Genomic DNA, 16,713 nt, shown 5'->3' with positions numbered 1-16,713 from the left:
CTCAGCTGATCAATTTGTGCAATAATAAACAACAAAAAGATAGTTCCTCACAATTATATGCATGCAAGATTTAATTTAAGATAAAAGGTGACGACACAATTTAAGGTTTTTCTTAAATTCTTTTCTAAATGTATTTATTTGTTTGCATCATCACATTTAAACCTGTTAATGTCAATAAAATATCACAAGCTTTCAATTTAGCTTCTGTTAAAATGTTTACTTAGACCTAGGTTTCTTTCCCTGAACATTTTATAATTGAAATATTTGCATATCTGGTGTTTCACGTGACATATTCTTATGAAGGCTCTAAAGCCTGTTGACAAAACTCAGCACAGAGAATTTATATACATCCAGAGACCGAACATTCACTCTTCAGGTAAAAAACACCTGTTTTTGATTTAGTTAAACCACAACAGTATGCAAAAATGTTTGTTAATTCAATATTGTCAAATGGCAAGATTTCAGTTTAGCTGAATTAGCTCTGGTTATTTAGGTTTAAATAACCACATTGGTTTATTTACACTTTTCTTTTTTATATAGTTGCAATATTATATGTTTGAAGAGACACTGAAGAGATGAATAACTCTACAGGAAACTTCACAACACCTGAAACATCTACAAACACCACATCTCATTCCCTTGGGCTCGTGGACTATCTGGAAATCTGTGTGTACAGCATCAGTTTCTTGTTTGGTCTTCCTGCACACTCCTTTGTTTTATGGCTCATCGTCACAAGAACAGCAAGTGGAGTTGCATCAGAGTTCTTCAGCCTCAATCTCTCTGTTTGTGAGCTTGGTATCTGTCTAAATGGTTTGGTCTTAGTACTGTCAATGTGGTTTGCAAGTTTATCAACATTTGAATTGTTTTTAGTAGGATTCTCCATGGCTGGTCGTCCTCTGTTTCAGTGTCTGATCTGTGTTGAGCGTTACCTGGCAGTGGTTCATCCTGTAACCTTTCTGAAGTACAAACCTCTCAGATATAGAGTGATCTGCTGCACTGTTGTCTGGACAATCACTCTTGGCTCCTGTTTGCTCTGCTTTTTTTTAGGCTCACAAAGCAGATATATATATACATGGCTTTCATCGGTGCAGATGATACTGGTTCTCTCCGTTCAGTTGTTTTGTCTTGTGGCTGTTCTTAGAGCTCTGAAGCAGTCAGGACCAGGAGAGAAAACAAGAGAGAAAGAGGAGGAAAACCACATGAAGAGAAGAGCGTTTCATATCATTCTAATAACTACTATGACTACTGTTATCATGTATGTCCCAAATACAATGACAGGATTCATTGAAATTTTAACAAGAGACAGTACTCCGACAGTTTGGTTCACTGGTTCGACTTGTTTTGTTCTGGCTGGTTTTGTGCAGCCTTTTCTTCATCTGCATCGTGCTGGAAAACTGTCCTGCTTCTGTTCCTCATAAAATACTGTATGCTGCTGTAGAGTTTTACTTAATTTACTAAAGCTGACTTGTTGATAACTTTTGTCACTGGGTAAATACTGTATGTTGCATATCTGTTTTCATCAGCTGTCCACTAGAATTAACACAGACAACAACACTGGGTTAAATGTATAACATGTAAGAGCGTGATAAACATTGATTCCGCTGTAAATATACTTGTAAAAACTCTGTCTAACGGTGCCTACTTGTGATTTTTATTCATTTACGTTAATGTATATTGGTAAAATTAGGAACACTGTTAATCTCTACATTAACATAAAAATTTACTGCCTTGAAAAATAATCCATGAGTTAGGGGGAGGCAGTGGGATGGAGAGAGTTTGGGGGTGGGGGGTTCGGTTGGGTATTTGTTCTTTGGGGATAAACCATTTATCTCTTAGCAACGCCCCTGAATTATATACATATAGTCTATAATCTGGCACGCTACATGCCTGCTGTAACAGTACTCTAAAAAAATTATGAAAAAGTCATGACAACATGTTTTTATGTTACTTTAACTCGTGAAAATAATTTAAGCAATTTCAACATTTTATTATAAGTTATACGAGATTCAACTTGATTTTTAAAGTCAGTTTAAATTCAAGGAGCCCAACTGACCTATCGGTAAGCCCCTCCCCTCGAACGCAGACTAGCCAATGGCAGTCGAGTATCAGTTGCATGGGGAGCGGAACTCGGACATCTTTAGGTTTTAGAAGATTAGAAGATCCGAAGCTCGCATCGGTTTTATGGGGTTTATGCTTCAAAAATGGAAAAACGCTGTGCCTGGGGTACTTGTAACACTGATTCCAGGTATCCTGAGAGAATGGGCGATATAATTTATTTTATTACATTTCCTGAATCCAAACAAAACAGAGCAAAATGTCCCTAAGTATTCAACCCCAATACAAATGAAGAGAAAAACGTTCATTTTCTGGTTGACATACACTCATTAAGTTATCATTTTCATCTGCTCACGCTGAACGTTAATGTTATCTTGTGCTTCAGCAAGGTATCTCTGGCTAAAACTAGCTAACGTTAAAGTTAGCGAGTCCATAATGTACAAACCTAAATAGCGGACTGTTCTCGCGTCTTGTACAGTGTAGGTAGGTCAAAAATACATAAACGAAGGTCTACATTTCAGTGCCTCTCCATATTAAACTGATTAAATGTGCATTAATTTAATCGTATCCTGCGATACATGAACAGTGTTGATCCTGCATGTTGTCATCCGCGATCGTGATGACAGACCGCAATATGAGACTTCTCCCACTTACATTGTGATCCCTCGCTCGAGTTACCCACCGTATTTATTTTAAAATATTTTATAAATCCCTCCACGGAATATTTAATTCCCATTTGGTGGCCTTCTGTGTCCAAAATTGTGCAAAAACATTGTGGGACAAGGTTTTCACACTGCAGCTGTCATTGAAAGACAGTGAGCAACTCCGTTTGTTTGTCCGAGGGAGCAACAGTAACTAAGGGGGGCGGGGCTTACCGATAGGTCAATTAAGTTCAATGAACTTAACATTTTAACTCTTTCCCCGCCAAACAGAATTTTCCGGGTTTCCATGTTTTCACTGTTATATGCTCGGGGTGCTATTATACATCACCTGGGGTGTGTTTCCCAAAAGCATCGTTAGCCAACTGTGGTCGCAAGTTCCATCGTTACTAACATAGTTCAACGATTCAGTGTTTCCCGAAACCATAGTTCAATTGAACATCACAAACTTACATGGTTGGAACTACAGCACTTCACCTGTGGTTAGAGCAGGGGTGGGCAAACTCTGCCCTTCCAGGCCACTTTCCTTTGGAGTTTAGCTCCAACCCTAATCAAACACACCTGAACCAGCTAATCATTGTCTTCAAGACTACTAGAAGGCTACAGGCAGGTGAGTTTTATCAGGGTTGGATCAAATCTATGCAGGAAAGTGGCCTGGAAGGACCAAATTTGCCCATCACTGGGTTAGAGGCATAGTTCCTTGTTAGTTTGCTGTGTCGACGTCATTGATTTCTCCACAGTTGGGGCTATCGACCTTATGCCCTAATTTCACCATCCATTTTGAGAGATTTGGAAGACTTAAAGTTGTGGCGCTCAGATATTAAGTTATTCATTTTAAGGTTATTTTGATTACAAATTAACTTTGAAATGATATCATGATGGCATGACCATCTCATTTATGCTCCCTTCGAAGTACCCTACGAAAGCATTATTTATGCTGGTTGGAACACAGCCTTGGTTTCATTTGTAAGAAAAGGTCAGCTTGCAAGTCGGCGTCATTCCCAAAGACAAATTTCTCATAATAATGTATGTAAAATAGTATGTTAGAGGTTTTCACTTATAATAGATGTTATCTGTACAGTTCATATATTCAACATATACAGTGCATAGAATGTTAAACGCTAAGAAAGTGTAAAAATCATACATTAACATAGGGTAAGCCTATTTAAAATATTGCTCAATATATATTCAATGAATGTACCCAAATAAATGAACAATAATGGTATAAATAAGTAAGTGGTTTTGTGTTGTGTTCACAGAAGTAGAATATGGAATATTTTCATAGGATTTATTAAAAAATAAATTAATTTAAAAAAAAAAATATATATATATATATATATATATATCTTGTTTGCAAAAGTAGCCTATTTCAATTAATTCTGCAGGGGGAAACGATATAGGCAAATAAACAAAATATGTATTAATACAAGTTATGTCAGATTCAGCTGAACAAAAAATACAGTATCCAAACTGTAAAAATAAATAAATAAATCCTAACCAAACATATTGTCAATTAATTCTGACGTCTGCTACTGCAGGATGCTTTCTGCCTTGATGTGTGTTCAAAGGATCATCATCATCAGAAGTGCCATCTTCCTCACCATCAGCACCAACAAGACCCCCTCTTCCTCTTCAAGAAGCTGGACATTTCCCTTGACTGTGATTGTTGTGGAGAATTGCAGTTACCACAATTAAAGAGCAGCTTTTGGAAGGGTTCAGCTTCAGGCTACCACTGGACTAGCTGATACAGCAAAACCGTTGTTTCCACAGTCCTATAGCCCTCTCCACTGTAGAGCGTGTCCTTCCATGGGCCTGATTAAACCTTTCCTCTGCAATGGTGGCTGGATGCTGCACAGGTTTTATGAGGTATGGGTGAAGAGGATAGCCACTGTCTCCCAGCAGCCAGCTATCCCCAAATCCACCCTCTTCAGACACCTAACAAATTGCAGAATTGGACCATACAAAAGAGTACTGTGTGCTTCCAGGCCATTTTGTCACAATGTCAGAAAACATCCTCTGGTGATCACACACTATTTGAACATTAATAGCTGGATAGCCCTTCCTGCAAATGAATAATGGCTCATTTACAACAGGGCTAGCCAATGGAATAAGGGTGCCATCGATGATGCCGATCACTCTGGGGATGCTGGCTATATTGTAAAACCGTTGCTTGCCCTGCTGGATTTCTTCTGGGGTTTTAATAATAATAATACATTTACATGTATTACAGGTCACCTTACATGCAAATAAAAACATAAAACAATTACAAGCAACAGTAAAATTCAAACCCACTTCAAAGTCATTTGGAATAACATAAAATTGTCAGCGGTATGCCTGCCTAAAAAGATGTGTCTTTAAACGAGGTTTGAAAATAGAAAGAGAGTCACAGTGTTGATTATGGTGCAGTGTTGATAAGGAGCAGCATAGCTAAAAGCTCAAGAACCCATGGAAACCAGACGTGTACGAGGAAGAACTAAAGATAACGTAGATGATAATCTAAGTGTTCGAGAGGGAGTATTATTGTCATGACTCGAAGGAAAAAGTCACGGATTCAATAGCAAGTGAAAACAGGTGTTTATTAAACACAATAGAAGAGGTAGTGTAGATGAGAAACGAGGCAACAGTAGAAATGACAGGCTCGGCAACGCAGGACTCCGTGGGCAGAACGCAATGGACGAACCGTAGACGATCCTCGGAACCGGCAGGCGAATCTCAGCACAGGAACACAGGAACTGGAGCGAGGGAGAGAAACTGTGAGCCGAACCTGAACCTCCACAACCATCTGACAAAGACAAGACGAGGTGACAAACAATATATAGGACATTCTCATTCAACAGGAACCGGGCAGGCGGATTAAGGTGAGAACGAAATACGGGCTTTATTTTGGACACATGAAAGACGGATGAATCCTTCTGTACGCTGGAGGAGGTTGAGGCGGACTGCCACCGGACTAATGATCTTGGTGACAGTAAACGGGCCAATGAATTTGGGAGCAAGTTTATTAGAAACGGAGCGGAGAGGAATGTTCCTGGTTGAAAGCCACACTCTTTGACCAACGACGATACGGGAGGCTTAGACCGGTGGCGATCGGCTTTAGCCTTGGTGCGCGCCCCACCTGGAGTAGAGTCTCGCGGGCTCTAGTCCATGTGCGGTGACACCTCTGAACGAAGGCGTGAGCGGAGGGACCGCGACCGGATTCCAGACTGGGGAAGATTGGTGGCTGGTAACCTACACTACATTCAGACGGAGATAGGCCCGTGGACGACACTGGCAACGTATTGTGTGCGTACTCCACCATTGAAAGTTGTTGACTCTAGGAGGAAGGATTCTTGGAGACCAAACATCGTAACACCCTTTCCAAATCTTGGTTGGCTCTCTCGGTTTGACCATTGCTCTGGGGGTGAAACCCTGAGGACAGACTGACAGTCGCTCCCAGTAACTTACAAAACTCTCGCCAAAATTTGGACACAAACTGGGGTCCTCTGTCAGAAACCACGTCTATCGGGAGGCCATGTAAACGAAAGACGTGATCAACAACGGTCAACGCTGTCTCCTTGGCTGAGGGTAATTTGGGCAAGGGAATAAAATGAGCCGCCGAGAATCGGTCCACCACAGTCAAAACGACCGTATTGCCCTGAGAGGGTGGGAGGGCGGTGATAAAATCTAGCGCTATGTGGGACCAGGGTCTCGAAGGGACAGGCAGCGGTTGAAGTAACCCATCTGGGGGTCGATTGGAAGTCTTACCAGTGGCACAAACAGAGCAAGCCAAAACAAAACTGTGAATGTCACGAGCCATCAATGGCCACCAAAACCGTTGCTTGATTAAAAACTAGTGCGAGTAACTCCTGGATGGCAAGCTATGTTGGAACAATGACCCCACTGAATAACGTCGGACCGTAATCCCTCCGGCACAAACAAACGATTCGGTGGGCAATCGGGCGGAGGCGTTACCCCTTCTAAGGCCGATCTGACCCTCGACTCGACCTCCCATGTGAGTGTGGAGACAAATAGGGTCTCGGGTAAAATGCACTCGGAGTAGACGGGCGATCGGAATGGTCAAAATACGCGATAAAGAGTGGGGTTTGATGTTTTGGAACCCGGCGGTACGAGAGAGAAAAATCAAAACAACCGAAAAAAAGTGCCCACCGAGCCTGCCTGGAGTTCAGTCTTTTGGCGGTTCTGATATATTCCAGGTTCTTATGATCGGTCCAGACGATAAAAGGTACCCTGACCCTCTAACCAATGACGCCATTCTTCCAATGCTAACTTTACTGCCAACAACTCTCTGTTACCAATGTCGAGTTACGCTCGGCAGGCGATAAACGACGGGACAAAACGCCGCAGGGATGCATTTTGTCATCTGTGGGAGAGTGCTGGGATAGCACTGCTCCTACCCCCACCTCTGATGCGTCGACCTCCACCACGAACTGACGTGACGGATCAGGGGCTATAAGGATGGGGGCTGAAACGAAGCGGCCTTTCAGTTTAGCAAACACAGCCTCAGCTGTGTCTGACCACCTGAACGTCGTCCTGGGGGAGGTCAAGGCAGTCAGAGGTGCAGCTAGTTGGCTGAAGTTGCGAATAAAACGCCGGTAGAAGTTGGCGAACCCCAGAAACCTCTGTAGGGCCTTACGGGAATCTGGGCTTGGCCACTCCACCACAGCCTTAACTTTTCAGGATCCATTCGCACTCCTCAGATGAAATGATGTACCCTAGGAAAGGAACAGACTGTGCATGAAAAGCGCATTTCTCCGCCTTGACAAAAAGCCCATTCTCTAGCAACCTCTGAAGCACTCGTCTGACGTGTTGAACGTGCTCCTGGAGAGACGAGGAAAAATCAATATGTCATCCAGGTAAACATATATGAACTGGTCTACCATGTCTCTCAACACGTCATTGACGAGTGCCTGGAAGACTGCTGGGGAGTTGGAAAGCCCAAACGGCATAACCAAATATTCAAAGTGCCCCTGGGGTGTTGAACGCAGTCTTCCATTCATCCCCTTCCTGATGCAAACCAAATGATATGCATTACGTAAATCCAATTTTGTGAAGATTGATGCTCCTGCAACCTCTCAAGGCTGAAGACATCAACGGCAAAGGATAAGTATTCTTTACCGTGATGCTGTTCAACCCCGTAATCAATACAAGGTCGCAGAGAGCCATCCTTCTTCCCCACAAAAGAATCCCGCCCCGCTGGAGAAGAGGAAGGCGGATGAATCCAGCTGTTAGAGAATCAGAAATATATTTCTCCATAGCCTCCCTTTCTGGAACAGAAAGCGAATATAATTTGCCCTTAGGCGGAGACGCACCTGGCAGTAGATCTATAGCACAGTCATAGGGACGATGCGGAGGAAGAGAAGCAGCCCGAGACTTACTGAACACTTCCTTCAGATCGAGATACTCTGGTGGCACGTTAGACAGATTCACTGGCTCCTCCTGCAACACAGAACAAGAAACAGACGGAACAGCAGACGAAAGACATGAGGCATAACACTGATTACTCCAACTGGACACGGAGTTCTGACCCCACTCTATCCTGGGTCCGTGTCTCACTAACCACGGATGACCCAGGACAACAGGGGCGTGCGGTGACTGAGTGAGGTAGAGTGAGATTCTCTCAGTGTGGTTACCCGAAGTGATAAGCGTGATGGGTCCAGTGGTGTGAGTGATGCCCGGAAGTTCCTGTCCACTTAGTGAGTGGATGGTGATACTGTGCTCCAGAGGTGTGATGGGGACGTGAAGTTTCTGTGCCAAGGAAAAGTCCATCCCCTTCGCTCCCGAATCCACGAGCGCCTGGCCGTTGAAGGTGTGGCCTGCCCACTGGAGTCTCACCGGGAGGAGGGTGGCGTCGAGGATCTGGTCAAAGATATCCCGCCCGACAGTAGCCTCCGTCCTACCGCCGGGCTTGGCCTTTTAAAGGACAGGTGGAGATGAAATGGCCGGCCTCTCCACAATAGAGACATAGACCTCTCGAACGGCGATGTTCTCTCTCCTCCCGGAGAGCCGAGCTCGACCTACCTGCATGGGTTCAGGATCGCTCGAGGGGCTGGCCGTGTTCGCTCCCCTGAGACTGGGAAACTCAGCGAAATTCCCCATTGAGTCTGGAACGATCGATTTTCTCTCTGTTCTAATCGTGCATCAACTCGTAGTGCCAGTTCAATCAGTTCATCCAGAGTCTTGGGTAAATCCAGCGTGTAAATCTCTTTTTGAACACGATCAGCCAACCCATGCAGGAACAAGTCCCACTGCGCCTCTTCGTTCCATTTGCACTCTGCGGCCAACGTCCGGAACTGGATGGAATAATCGGAAACGGAGTTGTTGTTCTGACGGAGATCGGCCAGTTGGCGCGCCGCCGCGTCCGGCGACTGCGCGATCGAACACACGGCTCATCTCTTGCTCGAGTGCTTGGAACGAGGAGCAGCATGCGTGTTGTTTCTTCCACACCGCTGTTCCCCACAGAGCCGCGCGTCCAGATAACAGCGTCATCACTAGTGCCACTTTACTCTCCTCAGAGGAGAACGTCACGGGCTAGAGAGAGAAGTAAATCGAACACTTGGTTAGAAAAGTTCGGCACATATTTGGTTCTCCGAATACCTCTCGGGTGGGGATGCGGCTCTGGCCGATTGATGTTGAAATTCTCCGGGGAACAGGCGGGGCGGTGCTGGCGCAGTGGGACCTCTCAGACGTTGTAGTTGGAAGGTGAGCTCGGACACCTGCGTTACCAGAGCCTGTATCGCCCGACCCGAGGCACCGATCTGTTCATCCTGACGGTCCATGCGGGCGTGATTACCGGCATACATCTGCTCGAAGGTGGCTGCACTCGCTGAATCCATAGCTTGGTCAGATGGTTCTGTCATGACTCAAGGAAAAAGTCACGGATTCAATAGCAAGTGAAAACAGGTGTTTATTAAACACAATAGAAGAGGTAGTGTAGATGAGAAACGAGGCAACAGTAGAAATGACAGGCTCGGCAACGCAGGACTCCGTGGGCAGAACGCAATGGACGAACCGTAGACGATCCTCGGAACCGGCAGGCGAATCTCAGCACAGGAACACAGGAACTGGAGCGAGGGAGAGAAACTGTGAGCCGAACCTGAACCTCCACAACCATCTGACAAAGACAAGACGAGGTGACAAACAATATATAGGACATTCTCATTCAACAGGAACCGGGGCAGGCGGATTAAGGTGAGAACGAAATACGGGCTTTATTTTGGACACATGAAAGACGGGATGAATCCTTCTGTACGCTGGAGGGAGGTTGAGGCGGACTGCCACCGGACTAATGATCTTGGTGACAGTAAACGGGCCAATGAATTTGGGAGCAAGTTTATTAGAAACGGAGCGGAGAGGAATGTTCCTGGTTGAAAGCCACACTCTTTGACCAACGACGTATACGGGAGGCTTAGACCGGTGGCGATCGGCTTTAGCCTTGGTGCGCGCCCCACCTGGAGTAGAGTCTCGCGGGCTCTAGTCCATGTGCGGTGACACCTCTGAACGAAGGCGTGAGCGGAGGGACCGCGACCGGATTCCAGACTGGGGAAGATTGGTGGCTGGTAACCTACACTACATTCAGACGGAGATAGGCCCGTGGACGACACTGGCAACGTATTGTGTGCGTACTCCACCATTGAAAGTTGTTGACTCTAGGAGGAAGGATTCTTGGAGACCAAACATCGTAACACCCTTTCCAAATCTTGGTTGGCTCTCTCGGTTTGACCATTGCTCTGGGGTGAAACCCTGAGGACAGACTGACAGTCGCTCCCAGTAACTTACAAAACTCTCGCCAAAATTTGGACACAAACTGGGGTCCTCTGTCAGAAACCACGTCTATCGGGAGGCCATGTAAACGAAAGACGTGATCAACAACGGTCAACGCTGTCTCCTTGGCTGAGGGTAATTTGGGCAAGGGAATAAAATGAGCCGCCGAGAATCGGTCCACCACAGTCAAAACGACCGTATTGCCCTGAGAGGGTGGGAGGGCGGTGATAAAATCTAGCGCTATGTGGGACCAGGGTCTCAAGGGACAGGCAGCGGTTGAAGTAACCCATCTGGGGTCGATTGGAAGTCTTACCAGTGGCACAAACAGAGCAAGCCAAAACAAAACTGTGAATGTCACGAGCCATCAATGGCCACCAAAACCGTTGCTTGATTAAAAACTAGTGCAGTAACTCCTGGATGGCAAGCTATGTTGGAACAATGACCCCACTGAATAACGCCGGACCGTAATCCCTCCGGCACAAACAAACGATTCGGTGGGCAATCGGGCGGAGGCGTTACCCTTCTAAGGCCGATCTGACCTCGACTCGACCTCCCATGTGAGTGTGGAGACAAATAGGGTCTCGGGTAAAATGCACTCGGAGTAGACGGGCGATCGGAATGGTCAAAATACGCGATAAAGAGTGGGGTTTGATGTTTTGGAACCCGGCGGTACGAGAGAAAAATCAAACAACCGAAAAAAGTGCCCACCGAGCCTGCCTGGAGTTCAATCTTTTGGCGGTTCTGATATATTCCAGGTTCTTATGATCGGTCCAGACGATAAAAGGTACCCTGACCCTCTAACCAATGACGCCATTCTTCCAATGCTAACTTTACTGCCAACAACTCTCTGTTACCAATGTCGAGTTACGCTCGGCAGGCGATAAACGACGGGACAAAACGCCGCAGGGATGCATTTTGTCATCTGTGGGAGAGTGCTGGGATAGCACTGCTCCTACCCCCACCTCTGATGCGTCGACCTCCACCACGAACTGACGTGACGGATCAGGGGCTATAAGGATGGGGCTGAAACGAAGCGGCCTTTCAGTTTAGCAAACACAGCCTCAGCTGTGTCTGACCACCTGAACGCCGTCCTGGGGAGGTCAAGGCAGTCAGAGGTGCAGCTAGTTGGCTGAAGTTGCGAATAAAACGCCGGTAGAAGTTGGCGAACCCCAGAAACCTCTGTAGGGCCTTACGGGAATCTGGGCTTGGCCACTCCACCACAGCCTTAACTTTTCAGGATCCATTCGCACTCCTCAGATGAAATGATGTACCCTAGGAAAGGAACAGACTGTGCATGAAAAGCGCATTTCTCCGCCTTGACAAAAGCCCATTCTCTAGCAACCTCTGAAGCACTCGCCTGACGTGTTGAACGTGCTCCTGGAGAGACGAGGAAAAATCAATATGTCATCCAGGTAAACATATATGAACTGGTCTACCATGTCTCTCAACACGTCATTGACGAGTGCCTGGAAGACTGCTGGGGAGTTGGAAAGCCCAAACGGCATAACCAAATATTCAAAGTGCCCCTGGGGTGTTGAACGCAGTCTTCCATTCATCCCCTTCCTGATGCAAACCAAATGATATGCATTACGTAAATCCAATTTTGTGAAGATTGATGCTCCTGCAACCTCTCAAGGCTGAAGACATCAACGGCAAAGGATAAGTATTCTTTACCGTGATGCTGTTCAACCCCGGTAATCAATACAAGGTCGCAGAGAGCCATCCTTCTTCCCCACAAAAAGAATCCCGCCCCGCTGGAGAAGAGGAAGGCGGATGAATCCAGCTGTTAGAGAATCAGAAATATATTTCTCCATAGCCTCCCTTTCTGGAACAGAAAGCGAATATAATTTGCCCTTAGGCGGAGACGCACCTGGCAGTAGATCTATAGCACAGTCATAGGGACGATGCGGAGGAAGAGAAGCAGCCCGAGACTTACTGAACACTTCCTTCAGATCGAGATACTCTGGTGGCACGTTAGACAGATTCACTGGCTCCTCCTGCAACACAGAACAAGAAACAGACGGAACAGCAGACGAAAGACATGAGGCATAACACTGATTACTCCAACTGGACACGGAGTTCTGACCCCACTCTATCCTGGGTCCGTGTCTCACTAACCACGGATGACCCAGGACAACAGGGGCGTGCGGTGACTGAGTGAGGTAGAGTGAGATTCTCTCAGTGTGGTTACCCAAGTGATAAGCGTGATGGGTCCAGTGGTGTGAGTGATGCCCGGAAGTTCCTGTCCACTTAGTGAGTGGATGGTGATACTGTGCTCAGAGGTGTGATGGGGACGTGAAGTTTCTGTGCCAAGGAAAAGTCCATCCCTCGCTCCCGAATCCACGAGCGCCTGGCCGTTGAAGGTGTGGCCTGCCCACTGGAGTCTCACCGGGAGGAGGGTGGCGTCGAGGATCTGGTCAAAGATATCCCGCCCGACAGTAGCCTCCGTCCTACCGCCGGGCTTGGCCTTTTAAAGGACAGGTGGAGATGAAATGGCCGGCCTCTCCACAATAGAGACATAGACCTCTCGAACGGCGATGTTCTCTCTCCTCCCGGAGAGCCGAGCTCGACCTACCTGCATGGGTTCAGGATCGCTCGAGGGCTGGCCGTGTTCGCTCCCCTGAGACTGGGAAACTCAGCGAAATTCCCCATTGAGTCTGGAACGATCGATTTTCTCTGTTCTAATCGTGCATCAACTCGTAGTGCCAGTTCAATCAGTTCATCCAGAGTCTTGGGTAAATCCAGCGTGTAAATCTCTTTTGAACACGATCAGCCAACCCATGCAGGAACAAGTCCCACCGCGCCTCTTCGCTCCATTTGCACTCTGCGCCAACGTCCGGAACTGGATGGAATAATCGGAAACGGAGTTGTTGTTCTGACGGAGATCGGCCAGTTGGCGCGCCGCCGCGTCCGGCGACTGCGCGATCGAACACACGGCTCATCTCTTGCTCGAGTGCTTGGAACGAGGAGCAGCATGCGTGTTGATTCTTCCACACCGCTGTTCCCCACAGAGCCGGCGTCCAGATAACAGCGTCATCACTAGTGCCACTTTACTCTCCTCAGAGGAGAACGTCACGGGCTAGAGAGAGAAGTAAATCGAACACTTGGTTAGAAAAGTTCGGCACATATTTGGTTCTCCGAATACCTCTCGGGTGGGGATGCGCTGCCTGGCCGATTGATGTTGAAATTCTCCGGGGAACAGGCGGGGCGGTGCTGGCGCAGTGGGACCTCTCAGACGTTGTAGTTGGAAGGTGAGCTCGGACACCTGCGTTACCAGAGCCTGTATCGCCCGACCCGAGGCACCGATCTGTTCATCCTGACGGTCCATGCGGGCGTGATTACCGGCATACATCTGCTCGAAGGTGGCTGCACTCGCTGAATCCATAGCTTGGTCAGATGGTTCTGTCATGACTCGAAGGAAAAAGTCACGGATTCAATAGCAAGTGAAAACAGGTGTTTATTAAACACAATAGAAGAGGTAGTGTAGATGAGAAACGAGGCAACAGTAGAAATGACAGGCTCGGCAACGCAGGACTCCGTGGGCAGAACGCAATGGACGAACCGTAGACGATCCTCGGAACCGGCAGGCGAATCTCAGCACAGGAACACAGGAACTGGAGCGAGGGAGAGAAACTGTGAGCCGAACCTGAACCTCCACAACCATCTGACAAAGACAAGACGAGGTGACAAACAATATATAGGACATTCTCATTCAACACAGCTGGCGCTGATCAGCTCATCAGCGATAACGAGCCGTGCTGATGAGCCGCGCCCATTCACACAACACGCACAAACATAGCAAAGGCGAGTCAGTGAATCCATGAACCGTGACAATTATGTTAAAAGTAGGTCAGATAAGTAAGAAGGAGCCAGGTTATGTAATGCCTTTATAAATAAGAAGTAAAATTTTGAATTAAACACGCTGTTTAACAGGAAGCCAGTGCAGTTGTTGAAGAACAGGAGATATGTTTTCCATAGTAGGAGTTCTTGTAATTATGCATGCTGCTGAGTTCTGCACTAGCTGTACTTTGTATAAACGTTTAACAGGAAGACGATAAAAAAGAGTTTTATAATAGTCGATTTGTAAAGTGACAATAGCATAGACCATAATAGCAGTGCTCATCATTGAGAGGGCTGGGCGGAGGTGATTAATATGATGTAAATGATAATATTCCATCCAAGTAACTTTATTAAAGATTGTTGCACTATATCTTCTTCGTCTTAGACGAACGTGTTTGTAGGCCACGTTACGTGACAACTGTAAATGCAAAAATAAATAATTATGTATTATGTTCAACAAATCATTTTTAAACCTGCAAAAAAATATTAAAAAGTGTTGTGTAGATATTTGGGCACAACTGTAATTGGAAAGTAACCAACAATGTCATATTTACCTGCCTTTGTCAGCTATGGCTGAGCACATAACTGTGTGGGTCACCATCCATTTTAATATTTTTATTTTTATTTTGTAGAGAGCTCAGATTATTAAAGGGTTATCATAATGTCTATAATGTCTTGTAATTATTACAAGTCAATTGAAGTTGCATAACATTTTCTCTTTTTCAGGCACACACTGACACACTTTGAAACTGGATGAAGTGGTTTTGTAAGGTTTGAAATTTTGCCACTTAAAATGAAAAACAATTTCCCATTATAAAACAGTCACTGACCTGGAAGCCAGGGTTTTGTTTGTATTTATTTATCCTGTTTAACTATCCTACATTCCCATGTGGATTTTGCACAACATATAATGGAGCATAAAAAGGAGCCAGTCAAGTTGCAAAAATTTGTTGTGAACTTCGTAGTTTTTTTATCCACCAATTATTTCTTCATTTAAAGAGACATTTGAAAAGGGAGAAACCGTCATTACCCCTTTGTGGATTGCTCATTTAAATCTAGGGTGAATTCTACTTTCTCTGTTCATTGAAGTCATTATCATTTGTTTTCAGACCTGACCTTGTTGTATGTGAGATAATTTTGGCTTTAATAAATAAGGAACAGCTTGATTCAGAGGGTTCAACAGCAGCAGATTTATTAGAATTTAGCAATGAATTGCAACCCTTTTCCTTTGGATGCAAGCAGTTCTACACGTGTCTCAGTCATCAGTCCAGGAAATTGTAGAGGATTTATTTGGTATTTGTGAATGTGCTGGAAAAGTAACTATGCAATCAATTGAAAATAATTTTAAGGAACACAAAATTTGCATATCTGAAGAATGCATAAAAGACTCATTAATCAAGCTTTATGGAATTTACACCTCTTAATTTGCTTTCGGCTCCTGATTGCCCTAATGTGCTGGTAAACAAAGCCGAGAGGACAGCAAGGATTTTTTTTTTTCCTGAACTGGTTGTAAAAATAATGGGTCCAAACTTTCTCATTTTATTTTAATATTTCAAAGGTTCAATTTGCTTTCACACCTTTGAAGGAATGTGCATTGTAAATTTCTTTGGTGTTTGTGGTACATGTCTGTATGTTTCATTGCCTTTTTTTTTTTCTGGTGGATTTTGAACTTCAGTGATTGGTGGTTTTTGTTTGAGGGATCATCCTCAGGACTGTCAGACTGCAGACTCCTCTCTCTCCCCTAGTGTTTGATTTTGTTGGACAGAACCGTTTCTTCTGTTAAGCATGACACTTTATTAGGATTGTCCAGACTAAAGTGTTCCCACACTTGAGAACGGGGTCTCTTGCATGCATTTTCCATGTTGATGTCCAAAATACCAATGTGAGCTGAGGATTGTAGTTGAGGAAGGACTTTTATTCTTTTTGGGAACAGTGGTTGAGCCATAAAGTGTTTTTAATTTACAATCAGACAACAGACATTCAAAAGTAACTTTTAATAGTAATACTTTTATTAACAATAATACACCTCGTAAAAATAAAATAAATTTAAAAACTACATACGTGACATGATGGATATAATTATTATATTGATATAAATGGATCGTGAGTATGGGACAGCGACTCTCGAGCATGGCGTGACGTGTCAGTGAGGTAACAAAGCTTCATTTTCACAGGTCACGTGACAGCCTCATTTTAAGCAATGCTCCGAACACTGTTTCAAGCAGTGTTCAATCGCCGCCAAACAATCGCTGCATTGCTGATCGTGATTTCGAGTATCGATACATCTGCCCTTTTCGGGAAACACGAGAATGCTCACTGATCTTAGACAACTTAATCCAGATATTTTAATCAACTCTGCAAATTCATTTGAAGAACCAAATTAGCCAGAGATCTGGAA

At 45.2% G+C, this 16,713-nt stretch overlaps 1 protein-coding gene across 1 annotated transcript; it reads left to right on the top strand.

Annotated features, from left to right (window-relative positions):
- The first annotated feature begins 575 nt into the window (after positions 1-575).
- On the top strand, positions 576-1,422 carry LOC131539426 (hydroxycarboxylic acid receptor 2-like). Its single transcript, XM_058774027.1, has one exon. It carries the CDS (start codon positions 576-578, stop codon positions 1,416-1,418), a length of 843 nt encoding a protein of 280 aa, XP_058630010.1. The 3' UTR covers positions 1,419-1,422.
- The last annotated feature ends 15,291 nt before the right edge of the window (positions 1,423-16,713 follow it).

The sequence above is a fragment of the Onychostoma macrolepis genome, chromosome 04 (assembly GCF_012432095.1).
Source record: "Onychostoma macrolepis isolate SWU-2019 chromosome 04, ASM1243209v1, whole genome shotgun sequence".
NCBI classification, from domain to species: Eukaryota; Metazoa; Chordata; class Actinopteri; order Cypriniformes; family Cyprinidae; genus Onychostoma; species Onychostoma macrolepis.
This window is presented reverse-complemented; position numbering and strand designations above follow the sequence as displayed.